The sequence below is a fragment of the Cydia splendana genome, chromosome 11 (assembly GCF_910591565.1).
Source record: "Cydia splendana chromosome 11, ilCydSple1.2, whole genome shotgun sequence".
NCBI classification, from domain to species: Eukaryota; Metazoa; Arthropoda; class Insecta; order Lepidoptera; family Tortricidae; genus Cydia; species Cydia splendana.
The window spans coordinates 383,539-411,027 of record NC_085970.1 but is presented as its reverse complement, the minus strand read 5'-3'; the positions used below and the strand labels follow the sequence as shown (position 1 = coordinate 411,027).

Here is a 27,489-nt window from a genome sequence, read left to right as displayed (position 1 = left end):
CAGAGCTTTGCCTAATATTCCCTATTCACGGTATCTAAACCAAATCTAAACTGAGAAAGTCTCCGAGAAAGTAGTATTACTATTACTATCTCACTCTAGCACGTAGTAAATTCAGTGCTTTAGGTATATAGTCTGTCAAACAGCTTTGTCAGCAGAAAAAGTAGCGAAATCATTTTTTTCTGTGGGACGATAACCCTCATTTTTTAAATTTGCCGCTTTTTACTCTTAACGAAAATGGTTTCACAGACTCTAGTTTTTAACAAATCCAACATCTTTTACTTTTATTCAAAGGCGAGTAAAGAGCCTACTCAAATATCTTTTGTTCGGTATGTTGGCTTCATTGAGCGTGACAGATGTCATACCATGATGTCACTGTCAGTGTCACCGTCATTGAGCCGTCACCTGTCCTGAAACAAAACATTGAAAATCCATTTTTAATTAGCATGGCACCATAAAAATCCGAACCTAACCATTATTAAAGTGCAGTGTATATATTAACAAAAAACCACAATGTTTGCCAAGCCCTTCAAGGTCAAATCCAACAACAGCCTTAAGAATTCAGAGAAGTAAGGTGTCCTATTCGCGCGTAAAGTTCTCCATGAGTTTTCGGACGTTTTTCTGTGATAACCTGCATTTTTCAGAAAGCACCTAGTGCAGCGGATACTAGATGAGTTCCCCACGGCTACAGAAGAGGTGGCGAAAGAGCTGGTGCACATGAAAAGCAGTTGTAGCTGCGTGAAGGTGACGGCGCACAGCGGGGAAGTGTTGGACGTGTACGTAGTGAACGGGGTGGCGCTGCTGCTGGATGTGAGGGGCGCGCTGTTGCCGACGGTGGCGGCGCTGTGGCGCGCGCCGGGCCTGCTGCCCACGCTTACTGTGCATGAGCCGGTGCTGGCTAAGGTATTGAAATATAGTTTGCCCTTTTATTATACAATTCACTTCTGTGTAATGAATGTTGGTGAACATAGTAGAATGAGCATAAACAGTGTCCTGATATAGTTTTTAAATTTAGATATAAAGGTCATAGAGTTCCTAGAGATATTGCAAAAAAACAAGAGAATTTTATTTACAGCTGCATACATTTTATAGTCGCACCAATAAAAGTCTGCAGCGGATTTGATAGCCCACGCAGCGTAAGTGTTATTTATATGTCATAATTTCATAGAAGTTTGATGTTTAAAATGACACTTGCACTGCGTGGGCTATCAAAATCGCTGCAGACTTTTTACGGTCTGACTCTAGTGATTTAGACAATGTTGCTAATATTGTAGCTTCTGTTGATTTTTATAAAAGAAATTTCTGTTTAGCATAAGTAAGTAAGATTCCAACAAACTATGGCAAATCCATATATTGATTCCATTAAAAAAAAATTGGCTCCACCTAGTATTTGTCCTCTTTTCAACAGGGTCGGCTTTCTGTATTAACCCTTAAATGTATGTTTCTTTTTCCTTTTACCCAAAATTAATATGTTGTGTGTATTCTGGGAAAAAAATTTATAAAAAATATTGATAAATATTGAATGCTACTGCTTTAACATACTTTGCTCACTCTGTGTGGGCTAATCATCTGCATTAAACAAAAAGCCTTTTTTAGAGTTCCATACCTCAAAAGGAAAAAACGGAACCCTTATAGGATCACTCGTGCATCTGTCTGTCTGTCCGTCTGTCACAGCCCATTTTCTCCAAAAGTACTGGACCAATTAAGTTGAAATTTGGTACACATATGTAAATTCGTGACCCAAAGCTGGATATCTTACGTAAACAAATGAATTTTAAACATGGAGGCCACTTTTGGGGGTAAATGTGAAAAGTAAAAAATAATGTTTTTTAAACTATATTGTGCTACATATCAAAGGAAAGAGCTCATTTTGGGAATCTCAAATATACATTTTGGAAATTTAAAATAAATAGTTTAGAAGTTATTTATGAAAATAGCAAAGAATGACCATCCCCCCCCCCCCCCCCCTTTATCTCCGAAACTACTCGGTCTAAAAATTTATTAAAATATGCAATTTAATTCTTTACCTGTAGATGTCAGGAAAACCTATTTGAAATATGGAGTCAAGCGTGAGTCGGACCTTAGTTTTTGATTCGACCCCTATGGGATTTTTAAAGGCAATTCACTCGCATTTCACATATAAGAAATACATTGATAAAAATTGGGTAATGTACGGAACCCTTGGAACACGAGTCCGACTCGCACTTGGGCAGGTTTTTAATATATTTGTCTGCCTATGAAGCCGATGGTCCCGGGTTCGAATCCTGGTAAGGGCATTTATTTGTATGATGATACAGATATTTGTTTCTGAGTCATGGTTGTTTTCTATGTATTTAAGTATTTATATTAGACTACCCACAACACAAGCTTTCTTGAGCTTACCTTTTTAGCTAGCTTGAGCTTAGCATATTTATTTATTTGTTACTATTTGAGGTACTCACGCATGTTTCAGATCCAAGGAGGTGCCCCATTGTACCTGCCGGGCGTGGTGATACCGACTGGCGGCACCGGCTTCCCTATGTTCGCGCGTGGCGCCCCCCTAGCGCTGCGGACGACTGACAATGCGGCCGCTGCAGCTGTAGGGCGCGCTGCGCTCGCGTCGGGGGAGATGCTGATGAAAGTCGGGTGAGAATTATTCTTCATCCTGTTATACCTGCTGGTTCGTGGGTTGCCAATAGCGCTACGGATAACTGATAAATTAGTCAAAAATTTTGGACCATTTGACGAAATAAATTAATTAATTAATATTCTTTTATTTGTAATATATATGGTGTATTTATGAGTCATTCTCATCCGTCCCTACTTTATGTATAGCGGAAGTCACGTGGGCGGTGACAAATAGTAGTACACCGACCTATTGAATGTATTTGGTCGTTCACATTTTGGAAAGTTATCTTTTATGTACTACTGTACTATAATATGTATAGAGAGAGAGATTCATCTCGTGTCAAGTCATCACCATGGCAAGAATAGCTACAGAATAAATTTAGATATTTAAACAATTTTAGCAGGCTTTTTATCTCGGTTTACAGTGGGGTATGCATGGAAATGGCCCACTGGGTGGGCGACACGTTGAGTCGCGAGTTCAAGTTCGGCCGCCTCGAGAGGCCGCGGGCAGGTCCCGCCCCGGGCCCTGTCCCGCCTCCATCCGCCGGGGACGGACTCGCCGACCGGTTACATCAGGTATGTTGTACCTAGTTTATTTCTATACATGGAGACGGTCCACTGGAGAGGTGAGACGCATGCATTAGCACTAGGGAATTAGTCGCCGACTAGTCGGGAAAGCCGACTATCCGGTTTCATTCGTAGTCGGCGATTAATTGGCGACTAGTCGGTAAAAATGGCTGATTAGTCGGCACTTTATGTAAGTGACAGAAAAACAAGACAAAAAGAAATAAACGGCAAAATATTCAACATAAGTTTTAACCCGAATTCCTATTAAGGGTGTTTACGAAAACTTTTGTTCAAATTATTGACCGTGTGGTTGTTTTCTTATGTTCGATTGTCTGGTTTTCGTATGAAATATAATCTAAGTAGATTTCTTTTTTAGCTTTACTATAAACTATAATATAGTGAATATCGCGACGAAATCGAAACTAACGATCAAAATCAAAAATCAAAATCAAAAATATACTTTATTCATGTAGGCCTAGCAACAAGCTCTTATGAACCGTAATTAATCTTAATCTAATTATCAGAGCAATTTATTGATGTTAATATTATTCCATAATAAAATGGATTATTATTAGTGTCCGACCGAAACATGTTTTTTTGCCGAAACCGAAACCGAATGTTCGGCTTTGGCTCTAGTTTCGGCCGAAACCGAAACCGAAACTTTTATAGACTTGTTAAAATCGTTGAAAAAATGTCATAAAACCCCTTTTACACACATATTATGGGGCTGTCAACACCCAATGTCCTTGAAATTGATGTTACTTAAGCAGTTTTGAAAATGACTAGAGTTAGACCAAGATAATTCTGCAACGATTTTCATAACACACGCAGTGCAAGTGTTATTATAAACGTCGAAACTTCTATGAAATTATGACGTATAAATAACATTTGCACTAGTATCACTGCGTGTACTATCAAAATCATTTCAGAATTTTCTTGGTCTTAAATCTATTCATTCACCAGTCAAGCTAACATGTAGATACAGGGTCAACCAATAAACCAACCAAAAACGCGAGCGCAGCGAGCGCGAAATTTTTTGTTAACAATATCGCAAGACCGGGTACCGATCTTCAACTGGGCCTAAAAGTCCGAAGTGCCCCAGTGAGGCGAACTTTCATACGAAGTCAAAGCCGTGCTTCAGGCTTCAGGATAAGTAGTTGAGCACAGACTCCAACCAATGACCATTGTATTAAAAAGCGAGACAGCAGGCCGAGCATGGCGTAGCGAGGCCAAAGGCTAAGCTGAAGTAGAGGACATGTGGAACACAAACCAATGGATTAAAACCAAAATATTACTTTGCTAATCTGCGAAAAGATAACGTGCTAGTCAATCAGTGCGACTAGCACGACTACTGACTGATTGACTAGCACGTTATCTTTTCGCGGATTAGCAAAGTAATATTTTGGTTTTAATTAATATGGATTTCCGCAAAGTAACGCCTGATTCTATTCACAAACCAATGGTAAATTGAGGTAAAAAGTGAGGCTACGGTCGAGCATTCGTATGAAAAACTGTACTGGGGACACTTTTAAGGGTTGTTTCTTTGTTTTAATCAATAGCCAGCTGTTTAGCCTCGCAAAATATTAACTATTGAGAAAATCAACTTTGCGGCACTAGTTGAGCGTAGCCTTTAGCCTCGCTTAAAATTTGCCATTTGGTAGATAGGAAAATGACTGAATAAGTGAGTGAATAAGAGCGAATAAGACATCGTTCGACGCGGGCCGAGCTGATACTCGGCCAACGGCTACGTGCGACAGAGCTATCTCATTCACTCCGATACAATGTAGACAGTGTGCGCGTTATAGGTATTGACAGCCTCTTAAGACTGCGTCGACCGTCCAGTGGCGCCCTCATTAGTGGAATTGTGTTTTATAATAAACCAATTAATTTCTGTACCTATAAATGAATCAGCATATGTAGGTATTAATATTGTTGTCCAACTTATTCCCCAACTTTTGGTCTTTGTCCGAAGTACCATTTCGTAAGTTTCGGCCCGGCCGAAAGGTTCGGCCGTTTTTTGGCCGAAACCGAAACTACAGCCGAAACATGATTTTTTGGCCGAAACTGGCCGAAACCGAAACCGAACCTTCGGTCGGACACTAATTATTATACATATCAAATTTAACACTAAGAATTTCACAAAAGGATCGTCAAACATTAAAAAGATTGTATAAAAAAATACTAGTCTAGAATTTCTAGAATAAAATCTAAATGTCAAAAAAAAGCATAAGTAACAAAAGAAGTAGATAGTATTACATCGGAATATGACCGACTAGCCGTATATTCGGCCAGCCGAGTGCCGATTTGTTGGCTAGTCGGTCAGATCAATAGTCGGTACATCACTAATCAGCACTCTATGCCGCCTGTGAATAAATCGATCAATATAGTTCGTTTTTTTAGCATTAGAAAGAAGGTAAGCGATCTTGATATGTCTTTTAATTAAAAGACGCTTTTTAAAAACCAGTAACTATTACTTATGAAAGCAGAAGAATATAAATGATCGTATTAGGTTCATAATTGTTATATATTTGCCGTGACTTATTTTTAAAACGTGTTTTTCAATAAAAAGACACATCAAGGGTTTTTACCTTAAATATTTCTATTGCTAAAAAAAAACCGGCTAAGTGCGAGTCGGACTCGCATACGAAGGGTTGGGTTCCGTACCATTATCTATAAAAACGGTCACTCATCCAAGTACTGACCCCGCCCGACGTTGCTCAACTTCGGTCAAAAATCACGTTTGTTATATGGGAGCCCCACTTAAATCTTTATTTTATTCTGTTTTTAGTATTTGTTGTTATAGCGGCAACAGAAATACGTCAACTGTGAAAATTTCAGCTGTCTGGCTACCACAGATCACGAGATACAGCCTGGTGACAGACGGACGGACGGACAGCGGAGTCTTAGTAATAGGGTCCCGTTTTACCCTTTGGGCACGGAGCCCTAAAAACGAACTATAGGGAATACTGTTGCAGGTGCACATCCAGCAGGAGGAGTGGCCGGCGCTCGGCCGCGCGGCTGCGGCGCCTGCGCATGCGCGCGCGCCCGCCCCCGCCCCGCCTGCCCCCGCCGCGGCCACTCCCGCCCCCGCCCCCGCCCCCGCCCCCGCGGCGCAGGCGCAGGCGCAGGCGCAGGCGCAGGCGCAGGCGCAGGCGCAGGCGCAGGCGCAGGCGCAGGCGGTACATATGGACTCGCCGGAAACTGATAATGGTTACTTGCCTTAGTTTCTTTACATTCACCACCTCGCCTACCCGCCCCCGCCCTCTAGTGGGTGTAGTGTGACTTGCGTTGTCGCGCCCGCCCGCATATTTGAACCCACATCTGATACATAAATTCGTGCGGGACGACGCGAATCGTACTCCCTAGCGTAAACGAAACGTTTGATTTTGTTACAAATATGACAAATTAATCGAGGCGTATACTTAATGGAAAATGCGAAAAAGTCGTACAAACGAGCTCTTAGAATACGGTCTAACCTACCTACCTACCCCTACCTATACTGTAAGAATAAGATTAACATAGATTATAAGTGACGCTATAGTACCTCTACAAGCTATAGGTCTCCTTTATTTCCATGGAATTTGGCTTAAAGGACTATAGAAAGAACACGCTTAGCACGAAGAATTTCATACATTTATTCGCCTGTTCCTACCTTTAGGCCTTTAAATATATGATAAAGTTTACCACACCAAAAAAATCATATCTATATTGATAAGACTAACACATAAGACATCGGTTACACGCTAATTCTGGCGTCAGTTCAGTCCATCAGTCCATTCGAGTTTTGACTGATGCCAGAATAATGGAAAATGGACACGGTTACACGATCAGTCCAGACTGACAACAGACTGATGAAATTACGACACAGTCGCCGTTTGGACACAGAACGCAACACAGTCATTTAGTCTTGTCTAATGTGGTGACTGATGCGAGAATGACACAAACAGGTTACACGATCAGTCTCCTATCAGTTTTCTGTCATTCAAAACGGACTGACGAATATTATCTAAAAATTTAAATTTTCATCAATCCTGACCATCAGTCCGCGTGTTACACGATAATTCTCCCGTCAGTCTGACCAGACTGATGGACTGAACTGACGTTAAAATTAGCGTGTGTAACCGATGTCTAAAACCTATAAGCAGTACGCACCATCTGTAAAAAACTACGACCGGCCAACCTCATTGGGACGGGTGCCGCCGTAAATAGATACTCATACGCCGTATGTTCTGCAGACAATAAACAAATTATGAATTATTATGAAATCGTAACCAGGTGACCCATAAAACATTAACCGCGAATGATCCTCGTCCAACCTCAGCCACTTGACACTTAAAATACACATATATTTTCCTAATAATGTTATCAGCAGAGCCCATGGAGGAAGGAGACGACGGGATTCCTAAGGATATGGACGGATTGCTAGAGTGGGCGATGCGGGGCTTCCTCAAGTTACACGCGAAGAGTGTGGAACTGCCATTACTTTCCAGTTTGCTCTATAGGTAAGGACTAAGAACCATTAGCAGTATACAAATCAATTAGGAAACTAAAAAACCGGACTGTTGTTAAACTTCACAAGCAATTTAATAACAATTTTAATATTTCCCCATATCATTGCTACAACTAAAACACCTCAATCGAATGGTACTTCATGCACTTTAAGGGGCCCACTGATAAACAGTCCGCCGGACGGTATCGGCCTGTCAGTTAGAACAAAATTTTGACAGTTCCGAACAACTAACAGGCCGATACCGTCCGGCGGACTGTTTATCAGTAGGCCCCTTTAATCTGTCAAGCAAGAATTAAGTAAACCTGCATACAGAAACGCTAAGTGTAAGGCCTGAGTGGACGCTCGCTCGGCGGGGCGCGCAGCGGGGCGTCGGGCTCACTCACAACTCACACGGGATGTGAGCAGCGTGCACTAAGGGTCGGTTGCACCAAACTGTTCGTATCGTTAAAGAGTTCGCTAAATTTTTATGTATGGAAAGTTTCGTAGTAAAGCGCCGGAGCGCGCCGGCTGACGTTGATCAGTCTGTCAAATGTGATTGGTGCAACTGGCCCTAAGGCCGCTCCTATACGTTTGCATTTGTTTAACATGCACGCCGCACGCCCCGCCCCGCTGCACGCTCAACTCGAGCGTCCACTCAGACCTTACACTAACATACACATAAAAAAAATACAACCCTCCTTTGGCAGTCGGGTAAAAATAGTGGTTTAGCGGTAAGGCGAACCACTTCTAAATCGCAAGTTGTACAGTCAGTGTTAATTTATGATTGTATTGTATTATTTCATTAATAATGTTTCAGGAATTACTTGTTACCCCTCTGTCCCTCGGATCGAACGATGGACGTCAAAAAGTCCTCATATAAAAAAGTGGGAAAGTTCTTAGAAGCTATGCAAAAGGTAATTTTATTTTATATTTGAAACATACTCTTTTTGCTAAAATTTGGTAGTAATTGAAAAAAAATATGATAAGTTACTCTTAATAGTTTAAACTTTGACTCGTTGGGGGTATTTTATCTACTTCCTTGTTTATGTAAGGGCAGCCCTTACAGTTTATATTTTTTTGTCAAACAGCCATCGAAAGATTACTAGGTATATGAATTATATATGTGTGCCAACTATATGATAACATAGTTTTAGTAACGTTTATCACATTTCAGGAGGGCTACCTCCAAGTCCGCGAGCTGGAGAAGGGCGTGGACGCCGTGACCGCGCTGAACCCGCTGCACCCGCGCGTGCGCAGCCACGCCCCGCCCGTGCTCGCCCCGCCCCTCGTCGCCGAGGCGGATGATGATGATGGCGTGGAGTACTCGCCGCCGCAGGTGCGGGAGATGTTCTCTGTCACTGCCGCAGTGTCCGACTTGTTGTCGCTCAAGTTAGTATATTACTTACATATTATGACAGTAGTTATAATGCGCGAGCGTGCCACCAGTATCTCGCGCGTGAGACTGACTACACGCAAATTTACACGTATCGTTCAAATTAACCCTTTAACCGCCAGAGTCTGATATATAAGACATAACATATCCAGCTAATTTCGCCACAGTCTGATAAATAAGACAAAGATCTGATTTGGTTTTTACAACCCATTTATTACTCCCGTAACTATGCCAACCTTACTCTGCGTGGTACAATTTCTGTCGGTGGCGACACGAGCACGCTCGATGAAAAATTGCTGGCGGTTAAAAGGTTAATACTATTAGAAAGAGGCCGATAATAGTCTATCATATCTCGCACGCGTGATGTGATATTGTCGAGTTACACTCTACATCCGCCTATTAAAACTATTACGTACTTATATATATTAACACTATTACAAATACCAATATCATTACGTTGGAGCTCGTTAGAATCGACAATTTCCTCGCGAGGCGGCTCGTTCTGTGTGGACCCGCCTAATAATAAGCGGCTTTGTAACCGATATTGCTCGTTTAAAATTAAAACCGGTTCCATTATATAATCGGGCCCAGGCGGCGCTACAATTTAAAATTCCAAATAAAATGTGTGCTAAACCTGGTTTTAGAAAGGGCTCCCTCCTCTCAGCCGCTGAGCTTCGCACTTCGCTAACAGAGTACGTGAAGGCACGAGAGCTGACAGCGCCCTCGCAAAAAGGTGCCGTCGTACTGGACACCAGGCTCGCCAAGGTTCTGCAGGCGCAAGAACAGGTGTGTTTAGTTATAGTATTTAACTAGCGACCCGCCCCCGCTTCGCACGGGTTAACAAATTATACACCTAAACCTTCCTAAACAATCACTCTATTCATAGGTGAAACCCGCATGAAAAACCGTTCTGTACTTTTTAAGTTCAACGCGAACATACAGACAGACAGACGCCGCGGGGGACTCTGTTTTATTAGGTGTATTGATATACACAGTCCATACATTTAGATTGAGGTCAGGTAAGGTGAACCTTTTATCAATAATAATTAGTCTGTCGTCCGTTAGCTCGTTGGGTGGATGACATTCGGAAAATCGCGGGGCACTTTTGGATGAGACTAGCACAGGGCCGGGATAAGTGGCGTACACGAAGAGAGGCCTATGCTCAGCAGTGGGCGACTGAAGGCTAGAATGATGATGATGATGATGAATTAGTCTGAAGCTGGAGCACGGGACTGCTACTACTTAGAGAAGACTGGGTTCATTATTTAACTTGACTCTTATGTTACATTATTTTCCTAACCAGATCAATTTAATGCTAAGGAGGAACACATAACCTTAGAAGCTAACATTCCCGTATCCAACTCAACGGAGCGACAGCTGATGGTCACGAATTTTCTTGATACAATCCTTAGCTACACTTACGAGTTATTGTTCCGGAGGAAACGGTATTTGTACTTAGAACAGGGTGTAATATTATTTACGTCGGGTCTATTGAGCCAGCAAGAAATATTCGGTCTCAATCTATTATGGAACACGGTGTAATAAAACCGGGCAAGTGCGAGTCGGACTCGCGCACGAAGGGTTCCGTACCATAATGCAAAAAAAAAAACGGTCACCCATCCAGTACTGACCCCGCCCGACGTTGCTTAACTTCGGTTAAAAATCACGTTTGTTGTATGGGAGCCCCACTTAAATCTTTATTTTATTATGTTTTTAGTATTTGTTGTTATAGCGGCAACAGAAATACATCATCTGTGAAAATTTCAACTGTCTAGCTATCACGGTTCGTGAGATACAGCCTGGTGACAGACGGACGGACGGACGGACGGACAGCGGAGTCTTAGTAATAGGGTCCCGGTTTACCCTTTGGGTACGGATCCCTAAAAATGATCTAAATACGTAAATTGTGTTGATACCAGGAAATCATGAAATGGGATGCATTAATGGCGGGCGTGCAAGCGAAGCTCACGCCGTGTACGGAGATGAAATTCGCCGACGGCACGTCAAGACTCACCAAGGCCAAGTTGGACCCCATACGGATGCAGGTCGTCAACCGCAGCGGGAACAAGAAGGTACGCACCACCTCGTTAAGTGAAATATGGGTACACGCATCCTCAAAAAGATGTCCCGTAACTCTTAAATCGGCGAAATAAGACCTGATATGGGACCTATTTTTGTGTAAGTTGTATGCACCCATATTTTTACAATTTACTGTACATTGTACCTTATCTGTCAAGACCTAAAAGCCAAATCATACTGTATGCGCGATTGCAGTGTAGCCAAGATGAGAATCGTTCGTCCCGGGGCGAACGATGCGGTAGTATCTCTCAGATCTCTCTCTTATCGCTCTTCCGTATTAGTGCGACAGAGACATTAGCAAACAGAGCGTAAGCGATTGGCATCTTGACTAAACAGCCTGAGGTGCTACGCTAATAGTTTTGCTGACAGTACGTACCAACCAGATAGCTTTTTTTGCCATTCGAAATTGACCCTTATCACCGAACAAAAATCCGAAAACGGTCCAAAAGCTTCCTTTATACTACCAATACTACTATTAACTTAGCATGACCATTGTATTTGCAGGTGACGCTAGTATCAAACCTGGAGGCCTTCGGCTTCACCCTTCCCGAGTTAGCCCGAGCCTGCCAGCGCGGCGTGGCGGCCTCCTGCGGCGTCACGCGCTCGCCTGGCTCCAAGTACGACCAGCTCATGCTGCAGGGCGATCAGGTATACTACCAGTGCAGGTGACATTAGTTCCAAATCTGGAGGCCTTTGGCTTCACCCTGCCAGAGTTAGTACGAGCCTGCCAGTGGCGGCCTCCTGCGGCGTCACGCGCTCGCCCGGCTCCAAGTTCGACCAGCTCATGCTGCAGGGCGATCAGGTATACTACCAGTGCAGGTGACACTAGTGCCAAACCTGGAGGCCTTTGGCTTCACCCTGCCAGAGTTAGTACGAGCCTGCTAGTGGTGGTCTCCTGCGGCGTCACGCGCTCGCCCGGCTCCAAGTACGACCAGCTCATGCTGCAGGGCGATCAGGTATACTACCAGTTAGGGCTTCCAAATACCGGACTTCTTACAATACCGGTATTAATACCGAAACTATCTTCATCAATACCGGGATCCCGGTATTGACTATGAATCGCTTAAAAATTTGAGTTTTATTTAAAAAAGGCTCACTGTAACACCAGATATGTATGTCCTTAGCATAGGATATTAAACAATAATCGCTATCTGCAATGATTATCATTTCACCCTCCAGGTTGACAATGATTTTATCCGCCTTGTTGACTTCACCAGTTACATTTTTAGTTCAACCTAATAAACCAGCCAATAAATATTCAAATTTGGCATCAAAAATTCGTTTGCCATACTACAATTCATTTCTTTCTACGTTTTGATAAAATTTTGAGAACTACTTATATCTTGGACTTATATTAATATCATACCTGAACATCAGAATTCATCACCAAATATTTATCTAACGCATATACACAGATCTTGTTTCAATTAAATGATCTTCTTTAATTAAATGGGCAAGTAATCTTCTTGATACAGCCGAATTTGATCATTTTAATGGATTTTAAACGTTATAATCGGCACATATTCCTTGTTTTTGAAAATACCGGGATCCCGGTATTGCTTTAAAAAATACCGGTATTGAAAAATGCGTTTAAACAGACGGGATCCCGGTATTTCGGGATCCCGGTATTGGAAGCCCTACTACCAGTGCAGGTGACATTAGTTCCAAATCTGGAGGCCTTTGGCTTCACCCTGCCAGAGTAAGTACGAGCCTGCCAGTGGCGGCCTCCTGCGGCGTCACGCGCTCGCCCGGCTCCAAGTTCGACCAGCTGATGCTGCAGGGCGATCAGGTATACTACCAGTGCAGGTGACACTAGTGTCAACCTGGAGGCCTTTGGCTTCACCCTGCCAGAGTTAGTACGAGTCTGCCAGCGGCGGCTTTCTGCGGCGTCACGCGCTCGCCCGGCTCCAAGTACGATCAGCTGATGCTCCAGGGCGATCAGGCAAATCCACAGTATCTACACTATCCCTATCCCACAATAGAGCGTGAGCGAAGTGACATACTCAGACCCTTCAATGTGAGGAAGCTTTAATAGAAAAGATTTAGGGCAACCTCCAGTTTAAAAACAGCACTTCATAGCACTCAACTACCACTGCTTTATAGCAGTGGCCTCCCCAACTCCAAATCACAGATAACCAAACATCCAAAGCCGCGGCCCTTCTGACCCCACTCGCAACATAAGCTGTAACTGGCCCCAGGAGCGGCCAAACAGTATAACATCATATTATAAAAAAAAAACATCCAAAGCTACCAGTAAGCTCCCCAAATTAAGTACACACATCGCCATACCATAGTTACCATACCTATTAGCTGTATAGAGAACTGGATTCATAAGTTAAAGTAAGTCATGTTAGGCCACCAACTGTACTAACTAGTTTCAGTAGGTAATTCTTTAAAAATCCTTTTTCTTTTTCTTAAAGATTATCTTATCTCACACACCACTGAAATCATATTATTCTTTCAGCAATACTATGTGGCCAGACTGCTGATAGAGAAGTATGGCCTACCCAAGAAGTTCGTAGAAGGAGCCGACAAGGCGCTCAAGAAGAAGAAGGGCAGCTAACCTCCGCACCACATTCACCACTACTGACCCGTGATACTAACTGTGTAAGAAAGGATCAATAAAAATCTGAACTGCTTAAAATTATCTATTTATTAATCTCTTATCCTAGTTACTTACAATAATGATCTAATTAATTTAATTTAAAATATGGCATCTGTTAATCTGTATAAAAATAGATTTTATAAACTTTTAGATTTCATGTTGATTTTATTACAAGTGGAAGACATTAAGACTAAACATGTTTGATGAGTATCCTTATTATCACTTATGTAAATATTCAAAACAAGTTAAAATTTTGTATAATACATCATTAATATCATTGGGCCATCCCAAATCCATTGGGTGGTCCATATCACACTCGTTGATTATGTTCCTCAGATGCACTTTATTTCTAGATATTACACAACTTGCTATAAAGAAATTTACACCAAATGTAAAAAGCAAAGAAAGCACAACATAATAAGCTGCATAGTTGCATTTAGTAAACATATTTGTACAATAATTATATATTTCATTTATATAATTTCACTATTCTAAGTTTCTGGTGGGTTGATGTCCGTTTCTCAATTATAATACAATTAAAATAATATAAAATAAAACAATACAAACCTGGATCCAATTTTCAACTGGAGAAATATGAAGCAGCACTTACTACTAGCACTAGGAGAGGTAACTAATAAACTTACAGAAGACATTAGCAGAGCAATTATATGTACTCTGGTACACTTCATTTTTAAAACACCACAACCAAATATAAAACGCTTAAGGAATCACTGATTCAAAATAAAAAAAATATATCAAAACTATAAATCTAGCACACTACTAAAATAAAATTATCACTTAAAATCTGGGCACTAATATTGCAAACGTCTTAAAGTTCTTAAGCCTAGGTTCATAGGGACAATTTTAGTCTAAATTTTAGTAGAGGTGATGAATTTAAATGGTGTTTTGAAGGGCAGCAGAGATTTCCTGCTTTTCTTTTTAGCATCAGGGGCTATGGGGGTCTGTGCTAAGGACTGCCGGATACTGGCCCTAGTCCTGTCAGCAATGCTACCATCGCTTGCCTTGCTACTAGAGTCCATACTCCACTGGCTTTTGCTTGAGGCTATTGAGAATCTTGAGATACTTGACCCTTTTGAAGTGATGCTCGACTTTGATGGGGTTTTTCTTAAATTTCCTTTAGTGTTGGTGATGTCCGAGAATATGGTCTGTGACATCTTGGCCTGCTTAGAAGGTGAAGAGTGGCTCCAGGGCATCGCTGCCCTTTTCTCAGAAGTCATCTTCTCTAAATCTAAGTATTTGAACTTGGAAATGTCTTTGACCACTTGCTCCTGCTGTCTTGGCAGTTGGTAGCCTTCCTTGTCAACATTTTCTAACTCATAGAAGGTCAGGGTCACACTTTCATCACTCTCTGCAAAAGGGTTGACTGGGGTAAAGTGCACTTTCTTAGCCGGTTCAGGAAACAAGTTCCTAGGCATGTTGTCCTTGGTGAACTTGGTGGCCGTGATGATCATGCTGCCATCTCCATTGTCAGCAGACAGGGAGCTGTCCAAATCCTCGTATGCGAAAGTTTTTCGTCGATTTTTGAGGCGCGCTGAGCTAGTTCGCCTGTGGCGGCGCGACACCCACTTCCTATCCTCTGCTTGTGTTATCATGGGAGGCAGGGTGATCCCATTACTCTCACTAATGGCTGGCACCTCAGAATCATTCAGAGGAATGATCTTAGCAGCAGGACTGTTTAAAATCTCCTTCGCAATGAGGTCTCTTTCCCTCTGATTGAGACTGTGTTCCCTTTGTCTCAATGCAATGAGGCGAGACATCCATTGCTGGCTCAAAGTGTTTTCTGTCACTTGTTGGGCCGCAGTGTATGTGTCCAGGGCTCCAGTTATCGCTTTTCGGCTGCGAGGAACAAATCCTGGCAGCTCAAGAGCCAAGGCAGCTATAGTAGGGGACAACTGGCCTTGAGGCGAGTTAGACTCAAAAATTTCTTTGTTACAATATTTTTTAGGAGTAATATTGCAGTAGATAGGGCTCTCCTGCGATTTCGACGACCGCGGCGCGGGCTGCACGGCCCTGCTCAACTCCACAGCCTTCTCAGAGTCACACTTGTTCACTGAAGTGGAATGTGAGTAATCAACCGAGACAAGTATTTCACTCAAATGTTTGGGGCGAGAAAACGTTTCGATGTTGGCAAGCACCGTGGGGTGGTAGAGTATGACATCTGGGTGTAGATTCGAGTTCCGTTCGTCCGTGAGGAAACCGATAATATGGAGCAGATCGTCGCTGTATTGCGAGTTCTTGTCGGCGCGGGGCGCGGCGCACAAAACACTCAGCAGGTCGCCGACTTGCCGCAAGACGGGAGTGGTAGGCGCCCCGGGCGCCGCCGCTGGCTCACAACAATGCAAACGCACTGCACCGCCCTCTTCGACAAGAACTGTAGCTGGCGAGAGGCAGACACGTAGGACGGAGAGTTTAGCGTTCTGAAGCGCCCGGCACGCGCGCGCCAGCTCCAGCAGCAGGTGCCACACGAAGGCCTCCGAGGCGCACTTGTCGGCGGAGTCGCAGCTGTCGATGAGCTCGGCGAGGCTGCGCCAGGCGCCGTGCTCCAACACGAAGTAAAGCGTGCGCGAGGGCGCGTGCAGCACCGTGTCGTGCACGCGCAGCAGGGCCGCAGCGCCGCCGCAGGCTTTGTTTATCGCATCCGCGTCGAGCGCGACGCCCCGTAGCTGCTCGTTCGAGTACGCAGTGCAATCGTACGCCTTCCATGCGAATATGTCGTTGGTGACCTTGTGCCGTACTTTGTAGAACGTGCCGCCGCACAGAACGTCTAAAACTTGATAGTCCTGCAGTTTACCCGACATAATTGTGCAGAATTTTGATAAATTTATAAAAAATTACATTTTGCAACCGAAACAAAGCAACCGGACTTTTGAATTTGAACGACGGTTAAAATTTTAGTGATGTCCGCATGATGTACGTTGCTTGACGTTGGAACTATACGATAAAAGTCGATGATATTGTTTTGAGGTTTTGACGTGGTTTTATTTAATAGCCCATTGTTTTTAGGGTTCCGTCCGTACTCAAAGCATTGTCACTACACCTTAATACAAAGCGTCTGCCTGTTTGTGTGTTTGTTCGCGATAAACTCAAAAACTACTGAACTACGGATTTTCATGCGGTTTTCACTTATGAATAGATTGATTCTTGAGGAAGGTTTAAGGCCCCAGTACACAATGGGCCATCGCCAGCCACTCCAAGGGACGTATTTATGCGTTAGAGGGAGCAAGTGATATTGCTATCTCATTCTACCGCATGGCTGCGTCCCTTGGAGTGGCCGGCGATGGCCCATTGTGTACTGGGGCCTTTAGGTGTATAATTTGCTTAACCCGTGCTACAATGACTAAAAAGTAGTAAAAACTACAAAGGCATGGCCGTAATTTGAAATAGGTAAATAATGCAAGGTTGATGCTACGAAAAATAAACAGAGGGCCTACCGCTACCATCGCCAACATCGAAAACGTCATCTATCATCTTATCTTTCATATTCGAGCAATTAAGGCAGGTAAAAAAAAATTAAGGCGAGATATTGTCGCGCCGCTCTTGTGCTAGTCCTACAGGTTACGCGTAAGGCTTCACTCATGCGTGAATCACTGTGCAAAGCCGTAAACGCGAAGTGTGACAACAATTTCGCGCAACTGTTCACGCCTGCGCGGTTCGTTCGCCGTATTTTATCGGATTCCGTCTTCCGGCAGTTCTGTCTGCGGCTAATTTCTAATTTATTTTATCAACGGAATTTATTTTGGAACCTTTCCCGCCTCAGTGACAGCGTATCATCTGCGTTAAGGCCTCAGTACCCAATGGGCCATCGCCGGCCACTCCAAGGGACGCAGCCATGCGGTAGAATGAGATAGCAATATCACTTGCTCCCTCTAACGCATAAATGCGTCCCTTGGAGTGGCCGGCGATGGCCCATTGTGTACTGGGGCCTTTAGACTATTTAGACTGATGGAACTAAAAGCAAGAGCTGCTTTATCGGTGAAGTCAATAATACTTAAATATAGAGTTACGCATGTTATATGAAAAACGCATTCGTATACGATATCCAACCACAAATGGATTAGGCTGCATTGGCTAATTTTGACCGTGGCGTCAAATCATTCCCAAAATTGTGGAAATAGACCAATTTTATTTCTACGATTAACTTTAGTTTTAATTTTATGTGATTATAATTTAAATTAGTTCGTTTATATTCAATTGAATTATAAATAAATAAATAAATATTATAGGACATTCTTACACAGATTGACTAAGTCCCACAGTAAGCTCAAGAAGGCTTGTGTTGTGGGTACTCAGACAACGATATATATAATATATAAATACTTAAATACATAGAAAACAACCATGCATGACTCAGGAACAAATATCTGTGTCATCACACAAATAAATGCCCTTACTGGTATTCGAACCCAGGACCATCGGCTTCACAGGCAGGGTTACTACCAAAGAATATAATACTCACTAGGAGAAGAACGATAACTCCATACAAAAAAATGTCCCTTTCAAAAGTTCGTTTATACTACTAGCGCTCTGGTAGGATACCATTGTAATTAGAATTGACAACTCGTTTAGCCTAGCGGGTATTGGCAGTAATCCAGTTCAGGAAGCTAATGGTCCTGGGTTCGAATCCCGGAGAGGGAATTTCTTTTTGTATTTTTTTCTTTTTTGTTGGGGTCAGGTTTTTAAGAGCCCATCAACATGCACACTAGCGCCACTACTGAATACATTAAACTAGTTTTTATGTTACTGGATTCGTCAATCTACCCGTCCAAAGTTAAAACGGCCGTTTTTGTTTTGAGCACATAGATCGACGAATCCAGCAACTTAAATACTAGTTTGATGTATTCAAAAGGTACTTAAATACACAATACAGTCCGTAGCGGCCCCTTTTTTAAATTTAAATAATCACGATTATTTAGCAGTGGCGCTAGTGTGCACGTTGTTGGGCTCTTAAATTAGCATATCACAAATAAATAAAAAAATACGTTAAAAGATAATGATTAGGTACTATATTTAGAAATTCGTCAAATATAAAAGGTAACAAAAAGTTACGTATTAAGATATAAATATTTTCATTCCTATTAGCATTACTGTATATATGTTAGGAGTAATACATATGAATACATACATTGATATGGCAAATGGTTACAAGTTGTTATTACATCTATCCGGTTATCGGACATTTTCTGCTTCACATCAGCTCCGCGCGGCGTTCTTGATCACCGGGAAACTAGTCTGGATATGCGGCAGATACGTGCCCTTTGAGCTTTTTCCAAGAAATCATATGACGGCCCAGGATTATAATATATTATTATCTCACGCTCAAGCCATCAATTTGATTGATTCAATTTCTAAAACAAAATAGTCACAAATTAAACAATATAATCTAACTTCCTAATTACTAACGTCGCTAATTCCTAGGGTCTAAATTTACCAGCTCAAACAATGTGAAGTTTTACATCTATGATGAATTTTGATTATAATTTCGGACGCGATATAACGTCCGCGGGTTTACGGGGATAGTAAGATTAAATTATTATATTTGAATTTGGTAATTTAGTACGCTCATTTTTATTTAAATATTAATATATTTCTTACCTTGAAATTATCGCTGTTTCTGGTTTCCACACACACATTAGGGCTTTTCATAATCCGGATAAGAATTGTTGATAAAGTCGCCATTGCTGGATACAGCAAGGAAGGAAGAGAGACAACGGTTTAATTTTAACTAAGCCTGTCTGTGCGAAGACGCATTTAGATATGTTGCTCGTACATATGAATAGTTTTTATTTTAAAAATTAATAGGAACCTAAATAAATATATTTCAAGTGAATAAATCGTTTTATATGAAAACTGATATGATATTTTTGCGTTAAATTACTTTACTGACAGCATTGACATTACAGACTTTTGTAATGACCTATGTTCTTACCGGCCAGACCCAAATCAAGGCCTATCAAAGAGGCCTATTGACAAAGTTTTTTTTTAATTTTATTAAGGAGGGTAGAGGCACGTCTATCCTTCGTAGATTTTATGAACATAGACAAAGACAAACTGAAATATAATAGATAACAATTTACATATATCAAAATATAAATAATAATTTACATATGACTACTTCATAAAATACAAATCAAAATATATTTGATAAAATAATTTCATTTGTTCCTAGAAATCGTATAGACAAAGCCAGTTCTAGCAATGTTGCTGTAGTAAAATATTTTTATGTTAATTACTGGCAATCTCGTCTGGGAACGGACAACACATATACAATTTTGAAGGGTCACATCGTTTCAAGGAAGTCAATAGGCCTTGGTTACTACCCACTAGGCCAGACCGGTCGTCAAATTCTTTATATAGCTTAACCTTGTCAGTTCATTAATTGAAATATATACTTGTATTTATCCATCCAGTGTGATTGTAAACGCCTCGGACAGCACCTAGGTCGTCGTAAATATTCGCATGACGCACAGTTAATCAATTATAAATTACCAAGAATTATTGAATCGTAATTTAAAAAAAACCGGGCAAGTGCGAGTCAGACTCGCTCACGAAGGGTTCCGTACGATAATGCAAAAAACGGCAAATAAAAACGGTCACCCATCCAAGTACTGACCCCGCCCGACGTTGCATAACTTCGGTCAAAAATCACGTTTGTTGTATGGGAGCCCCCTTAAATCTTTATTTTATTCTGTTTTTAGTATTTGTTGTTATAGCGGCAACAGAAATACATCATCTGTGAAAATTTCAACTGTCTAGCTATCACGGTTCGTGAGATACAGCCTGGTGACAGACGGACGGACGGACGGACAGCGGAGTCTTAGTAATAGGGTCCCGTTTTACCCTTTGGGTACGGAACCCTATAAAGCAGTCTATAAAAGTCACAGTCTTCTTCTTCCTCGCGTTATCCCGGTATTTTTCCACGGCTCAAAACCTGGGGTCCGCTCGACAACTAATATTAATATAGTGGAAAGTTCTAAAAAGCACTGTATCTACATGTGCGATATATGATAAGTGGCAGGCAGTTTTACGTTACTGATTTGTTATTTTAATAAATTAACCAATTTACTTATAAATCGATAACAAAAGCATGTGTACAACCCTAGAATGCGTTCAGAAACTGTTTCATTATCGACGTGATGGCGCGCAAACCGTTCAGAAATTATTTGAATCCAACGTTTAAATTCAACGACAGGTTTAAGTAGACTACCACCAAAAAGAATCGCCTCGTGCTATAAATTCTGTCAGTTTAAATATGATCTCAAATGTCTTTGCGCGAAACATCCAAACATCTGTCATGTCATGCGCCTGACCACAGCCTGTGATTTTAGATTTGGTTATTAATTTGTAGAAATTTGGAATATTAGAAGCCTAATATCTAGTGTTGGATCGAATATTGAATACTTTTGCAATGTTAATAATAAGTGATGTCAATGTTTTGTTTCGTATCTTATGTATTTTTGACGGGTTTGTGGTAGAGTGGTAGCCTGGCAGGAGGGTGAGGAATAAACACCAATGGCACAAAAAAAGAAGGTAAAATTTAATCTGTTTTATTAGTGAGTATAAGCGTGTACGCGGCACAGCTGACTAGCGGTTTCAATACATATCACATGATTCCATTCTTCCGTTCATAATTTAAACACAAATTAAATACACCAATATAAAAACAGCTTCAATGAAGGCTTTTAAGACAGAATTTAATACATTTTCTCTAAATAAAGCATTTTAGATACAGAACAGTACACGACGCGAGGCACCAGCATTGTGCGACATTTGCAACTGGCTATGCTGCCACTATCTATAGGTACTTTAATATCTAATAACTATTTACATTAACTGTATACAAGAATCATTGACTAGAAACCATGTCTAGATTAATAATAATTTAACAAAACCACTTACGATTTATGAATTTTACAAGTAAAGGAACATGATCACTGGTAATATCAACAATTGTGGGACAAGTGCGTGGAATGGACAGTTTCCGTCTTTGGTAAACATTTGAACTCGCACCAGGATCTCCGTGAGATGCTGGTGTGTCTGGTACAATCAAATTATCTTACAATTTCATTTACTTTACGATACAATTGAATTTAAATACATACAAATAAGTGTAACAAACTACCTAATATCACCTGCTCCAACTTAATGTGAAGCGTAAAATAAAATTCACATAAAATAACAACCGTAAAATAAAATCATTCTAAAACAAAAACAACCGGGATTGACTACGCCTAAATGGAAATAAAGCGCTTGAAAGTTTCTACACTAGGCATTTTTATTAATTAGTATCTGCCCACACTGGAATATAAAATCATGGTAAAGGCGTAACGCGCACAGAGATCAACGAGCCACGCGATTAAGCGGGGCGTTTGGCATTAATAATATTGTATAAAAATATCGCATACTCAGACTAACACTATCCTGAGGCCCGTGGCTGCCACACAGGATGCTGGACATCCTCCGCGCACCACAACATTTATACTGGACTTTTAGAATATTAAATCCTAGCAACCGCGTTCCACAGAGCCAGTCTGTTAAAAAGTGAAGCAAAATACAGCTTGTCTTTATCACTGTTGCTATGTACACCATATAGTAGGGATGTTTTGACAGATTGGCTAAGTTTGAATGGGTTCACTAGGGTTTACTATTCTAAAACATCCATTGGGAAAAATTTGCCTCCATATGGCAGATTCCCATCATCATATCCAGAGAGACAGGATCATTTACTGTGCTAGTAAATGTGGGACGTACACCGCAATCAAGTCAATGTATCTCCGGTTAAGGGCTAAACCTAACTTTCTGATTGAATCCTTATATTAACTTGTGTGATAAAAGAACTAATGTCACACAAGTCTCAGGAGGGACAAGTAATGTTTGATGAGTGTATGAGACATGTCACTTGAGAGAGCTGGAGTGGCCTTGGGGCTACCGCACGCTGGAGCGGCCCCGGGGCTAGCGCACGCTGGAGCGGCCTCGGGGCTACCGCACGCTGGAGTGGCCTCGGGGCTACCGCACGCTGGAGCGGCCCCGGGGCTACCGCACGCTGGAGCGGCCCCGGGGCTACCGCACGCTGGAGCGGCCCCGGGGCTACCGCACGCTGGAGCGGGCCCGGGGCTACCGCACGCTGGAGCGGCCCCGGGGCTACCGCACGCTGGAGCGGCCCCGGGGCTACCGTACGCTGGAGCGGCACTGGGGCTACCGCACGCTGGAGCGGCCCCGGGGCTACCGCACGCCGGCCGTGCCGAGGCGGTGGTGCGCATGCGCGGTGCCGGGCCGCACGGGGCGCGCACTCTTGCGCACGCTCACCGCGGGGCCCGGGGCGGGGGCCTCCAGCTCCGGAGACTTCTTCATGGAGCTCTCCATTGACTGGAAACAAGACAAGTGTTATAGCGAAAATCGGGAACCTTTCTGATAAAAGATATTTCTATCGAGGGTTTTTCAATTTTGTTTCGGCTTCGATTACTAAAACTGTTGCCGCCTAAAATTCGTTCCTAAGAAGGTAACACCATAAAGGTTATGGTTTTTTTTTTGTACTTTTCTCGTTACGCTGAAATTTTGGTTAGCAAAGATACAAAATTGAACATGGGATGGGTAAATAGTGTAAGGTCGGGGCATACCCTCTGCAGGCGCGGCTGGGGCGGGACGTAGGGGCGGGTGGTGGGGGGGAGGGGCAGCGGCGCCAGGTCCAGCAGGTTCTCGGCGCGGCGCCGCGCGGGCGGGACTCCCCCCCCTCCTCCCCCCGCCGCCGCGCACGTCGGCCTCCGTCCCGGACCCGCGACGGGCCGGACCGTTAGGGGCTCCACGCTGGAAACAGAGAGTTGGTTATCGTTGTGATGTTGCCCTACTCACGTTCCTGAAATGAATTCGACTCTTAATAATATAATATTAAATTACTGTAGTAATAACTAAACTATCGGCCGATAAAAGCTCTCCCGTCGCTAAACCGGCCCGATGTACCGAGAGTGGTTCTAAAAGAGGTCACCTGTCGGGCACGGCTCTGGTCCAGGCGTCCTGGTCGTCGTCGTAGGCCAGCCTCGCGACCTGCGCGCGGCCCGCCAGCGGCACGAAGCTGTCGGCCAGCAGCAGGCGCCGCCGCAGCCCCGCCACCAGCGCGGCCTGCAGGGCTTCGTGCTCGCGCCGCTCGCCGTCGTGCGCCTCGCGGAGCTCGACCATCTCCTCGCGGAGGGCGGCGTATTTTGTCACGCATTTCTTTAATCTGGAATGTAAGTAAGTAAATTGCAGTTTTACAGTTGTTTTTATTTTACGTTAAAATTCAGCACACATTTATGCTGCATATTCATTCAAAGCGCCAAGAAACGACTACCTACGAAAAGACTATTCTAATAATTTCGCAATTGATTTAAAACAGTCCGTAGGTATCATATACCTTTTTCACTTCTCATCCTCAAAAAGTGTGCACCTTTATGTCGTGCGTAGACGACATAAAATCGCATTTTATGCTCTAGAGCATAAAGTAAAATCATCTATTACGACCCTTATTGACTTAGCAATAAAGTCCAAATTCTGCCATACAAACTGCCAGCCCTGCCGGCGCGCCCCCGACCGGCGCTCTCCCGATCGGCGTGCCCCGCGCCTCCGACCGGCCCAAGAACAATTTTCTTTAGTCTTGAATAAATACGTTAAAATAACCTAAAATATTTGATTTTTTGTATATTTTCCTCGCAATCGAAGTGAAAAGCAGAGTGTACAACAAGGGCATAAATGTCCATTTTTACCCTCGTCTACTATTTTGGTCATCGCTTCGCTCAGACCAAAAAATTGCCTCGGGTAAAAATGGGTCACTTTATGCCCTTGTTGTACAATCTACTATTTCATTGAGTCATCTAGATGCAATTTTTTTAGGTTTTAATGTTTCGCATGCGCAACATACTGCTTCAAATGGAGTTACCTAAAGAAATATGCTACAATAATTTTATCACTACTAGACTTGCAACAGAAGAACAAAGAGACAGAAGTTGTTTTTATTCACGCTGTAGTCTTTTCTACATACTACTACGACCATCATTTTCGCACAGGTCGTCACGTCACTATACTAACTCTATAGAATGTTATTTACCGCTGTGTCTTATGGTCAACCTCTTGCTGCAACGAAGCAAAGGTCTGAGTCACCGACGCCGTAGTCTCCTCCTCCAAATCAATCTTCTGCTGCATCTCCACCTCTCTCTTCTTCCTCTCCGCTATCTCCATGTTCCTAGCATCGAGCACAGCCCGCGACTGCCTGAGATCGTCCAGCAAGTCCCCGTCGCCTCCGCCGGAGACAAGTCGCTCTTCCAGTTGCCGGATCTGTTGCTCGAGCTCCTCGGTCTTGCATTTTTCCTGCTCGATGGTGGATTCGGCGAGAATGTGCTCGCTCTCGAGGCTGGCGGTGTCTATTGTGTCTTCTTCTGCTGGAACTAAGAAAAAACGTGTTAGCACTGTTTATTTTTTTAAGAGGAATTTCACAACTGTATTGTACGGCCCGGGCTCGTTTGTTATGCATCAACACTGGTTGTCAAAAGTTGGCATTTGACGACTGAGTTACGATCAGGTCAGGTACTACAAAAAATCACAATACATGGCGCTGTACTGGTGAATAGTTGTACACTGCCATCTTCTTCAGCTGTCAATCTTTGGGGGCCGACCTTTTCATAGATTTTACACATTTTCAGGTGCTGATAGCCTCGAGCTAGAACAGAAGAATATACTAGCGTTCGTCGAACGATTCGCCGAATCTGCTTAAAAACTGTGAATGCTATATGTTCAGCACTTCTATAGATTTAATGAATTTTGACTAAGTAGGTACCTAAGTTTGGGGTCGATCAGCAGTTGAGCCTCTATGAGAGGCTGAGACTGACCTGGTCTGGGGTCGGGCGTGCCGCGCGGCGGGCGGCGCGGACGCTTCTCGGCCGCGCGGCGCTGAGAGATGAGAGCCCTGAGACGCTCGATCTCCGCTTGATACTCGCGCAGTTTCGCGTCCTTCGGGTCTTCGTTGCGGATCGGCTTGTTCTTTATCGCTGTCGAAGGATCATACCATTTACAATTAGGATACTTATATAGAATGTTTCACATGTTAAATTTGAAAAACATCAAATCTTAGTGAAATTATTGTTTTGCAACACGAAGTCGGCGCGAAAACCAGGAGTATCTAGGCATAACATCAACTTAATGACGTAACATATTACTAATGAGGACCTTAAACCTTTATTTTAAACAGACAATGATTCTTGTTAACTGTCTGGCTTACGAGTTGACTTTCAGTGTTTTAAGTAATAACAAACAGGTTGAGGGAAATAATTCTGATTTTACCTTTAGCTCGATGAGCGTACCGCAGCGTGGTGATGGTCTCGTCGTAGTTGTAGGCGGCCGGCCCCACCGCCGCGATCATGATGGTCTTGCTGTTGCCGCCCAGCGAGTCCTGCAGGATGCGCGTCAGCTTCGAGTCCCTGCAACACGACCCAATTAACACATGATTTCCAGTGGTGATGAAATATTGGTGTACCTACCTACTGCGAGCACTAGCATTCACAAATACCTACTCGCATGCCGATTTGGGCCGCGAAATGAAAAAATCCATACAGTTCGACCCGCGTAGAGAAAGCGCTGTGCTATTACGGGTGAAAAGGTGTGGAGACCCTTGGGATGGACAATGGAAATTTTAAACTCCAGGAACTTCATATGCGCTCGGCAACGCGTTCCCTTCCCATACAAGTCGGCTCAGTCAGGGGGCTCGTCTCACTATAGGAGTTCTGTACTCACCGGTAGGGCACATGAGGGCTGTTCTCGGCGAGTGCTGAGATCACATTTCCCAGGGATGAAAGCGCTTGGTTGATGCGAGCTGCTTCTCTAAGCCTCTCGCCGCCAGCGCCGGTCTTCCTCTGCCTCTCGCTGCCCGCCAGATCCACCAGGTTCAGCTTCCCGACGCTGAAAGCAAATGTTACGTTTTAAAACAGAAGTACTCACAGCAACACTTTGGATGGACCTTATGTTTTTGCAAAAAAGTTTTTGCATCGTGCCTGCTTAGTACAAAATTATTCATGCTCCCTTTGCCAGAGCTTTGCCAGTAAGACAGGCAATATTTCGCTGCGCCCCTCTACAGATACTTTACTAGGGTTGAAAACCCTAGTGAGTTGGGACTTGGAGAAGTTCTGATGTAAAAGATCAAGATAAACAGGACACAAGAGAAAATCACCTGTGTCCTGTTTAAACACTGCTTGGCAAACTTTGAGACCATTTACTGAGACGTCTGAGACTTCAATTATTATTCCGCGACCATGAGTAGTGACAATAAAGGCAGGTAAACAGAATACATTTTCTTGACCCGTGTATTTAGATTTCGAGAAGGCGAAGTCAAATCACCTTTAATTAACACAATAACACTCATTCATTGGTATTTACGTTTTAACTGCTTTTGTTATAACTTTCAAGTTGGAAACACTCAATAATGTAAACACCTTTCTTCCATACAGTGTAAGTATATGTACATATTTGCAATCACGGAATATTCGGGATGTGTGTGTGAACCGCGGTCGAACTGAAGTCAAACTACTGTATCTCGCCCGAAGCCTTCAAAAATCTATGACATCGTTCGTTAATTGGGATGTTTCATCATTTTCCATATGTAGGTACACATCAAGCCTATTATGCTACCTGATTTTACCTACATTTTACGATAAATATAAACCAAAACAACTTAGCTATAGCTATCTTCATATTGCAAACTATTATAGCGATGAT

The 27,489-nt window shown here is 42.9% G+C and overlaps 3 protein-coding genes across 4 annotated transcripts in view; 1 reads left to right on the top strand and 2 right to left on the bottom strand.

The window, feature by feature from the left end:
* Positions 1-373: 373 nt before the first annotated feature.
* LOC134795190 (eukaryotic translation initiation factor 2D) lies at positions 374-13,776 on the top strand. Its single transcript, XM_063767019.1, has 12 exons — positions 374-566; positions 642-900; positions 2,450-2,622; positions 3,030-3,180; positions 6,147-6,381; positions 7,544-7,673; positions 8,478-8,574; positions 8,835-9,049; positions 9,698-9,839; positions 10,973-11,125; positions 11,637-11,780; positions 13,597-13,776. The coding sequence occupies exons 1-12, from the start codon at positions 511-513 to the stop codon at positions 13,693-13,695; spliced, it is 1,854 nt and encodes a 617-aa protein (XP_063623089.1). The 5' UTR covers positions 374-510; the 3' UTR covers positions 13,696-13,776.
* Positions 13,777-13,888: 112 nt separating this feature from the next.
* On the bottom strand, positions 13,889-16,681 carry LOC134794686 (uncharacterized). The gene has a single exon (XM_063766455.1). The coding sequence runs from the start codon at positions 16,554-16,556 to the stop codon at positions 14,607-14,609; it is 1,950 nt and encodes a 649-aa protein (XP_063622525.1). The 5' UTR covers positions 16,557-16,681; the 3' UTR covers positions 13,889-14,606.
* Positions 16,682-21,286: 4,605 nt separating this feature from the next.
* The window catches only part of LOC134794704 (kinesin-like protein Klp68D), a 55,291-nt gene continuing 49,088 nt past the window's right edge, over positions 21,287-27,489 (bottom strand). For both annotated transcript variants that reach the window (XM_063766482.1, XM_063766483.1), the window contains 6 exons: positions 26,512-26,676; positions 26,062-26,198; positions 25,611-25,769; positions 24,833-25,169; positions 23,373-23,971; positions 21,287-23,121 (listed from right to left, as the gene is read on the bottom strand). In XM_063766482.1, coding sequence (XP_063622552.1) covers positions 23,734-23,971; positions 24,833-25,169; positions 25,611-25,769; positions 26,062-26,198; positions 26,512-26,676 — 1,036 coding nt within the window. In that variant the 3' untranslated portion in view covers positions 21,287-23,121; positions 23,373-23,733. The remainder of the gene's footprint in view (positions 23,122-23,372; positions 23,972-24,832; positions 25,170-25,610; positions 25,770-26,061; positions 26,199-26,511; positions 26,677-27,489) is intronic.

Coding starts and splice junctions, on each gene's coding strand:
- LOC134795190 (XM_063767019.1), top strand. CDS start 511: ATGTTTGCCAAGCCCTTCAAGGTCAAATCCAACAACAGCCTTAAGAAT. Junction 2,623..3,029: donor GAGATGCTGATGAAAGTCGG/GTGAGAATTATT, acceptor CTCGGTTTACAG/TGGGGTATGCATGGAAATGG. Junction 7,674..8,477: donor CTTTCCAGTTTGCTCTATAG/GTAAGGACTAAG, acceptor ATAATGTTTCAG/GAATTACTTGTTACCCCTCT.
- LOC134794686 (XM_063766455.1), bottom strand. CDS start 16,556: ATGTCGGGTAAACTGCAGGACTATCAAGTTTTAGACGTTCTGTGCGGC.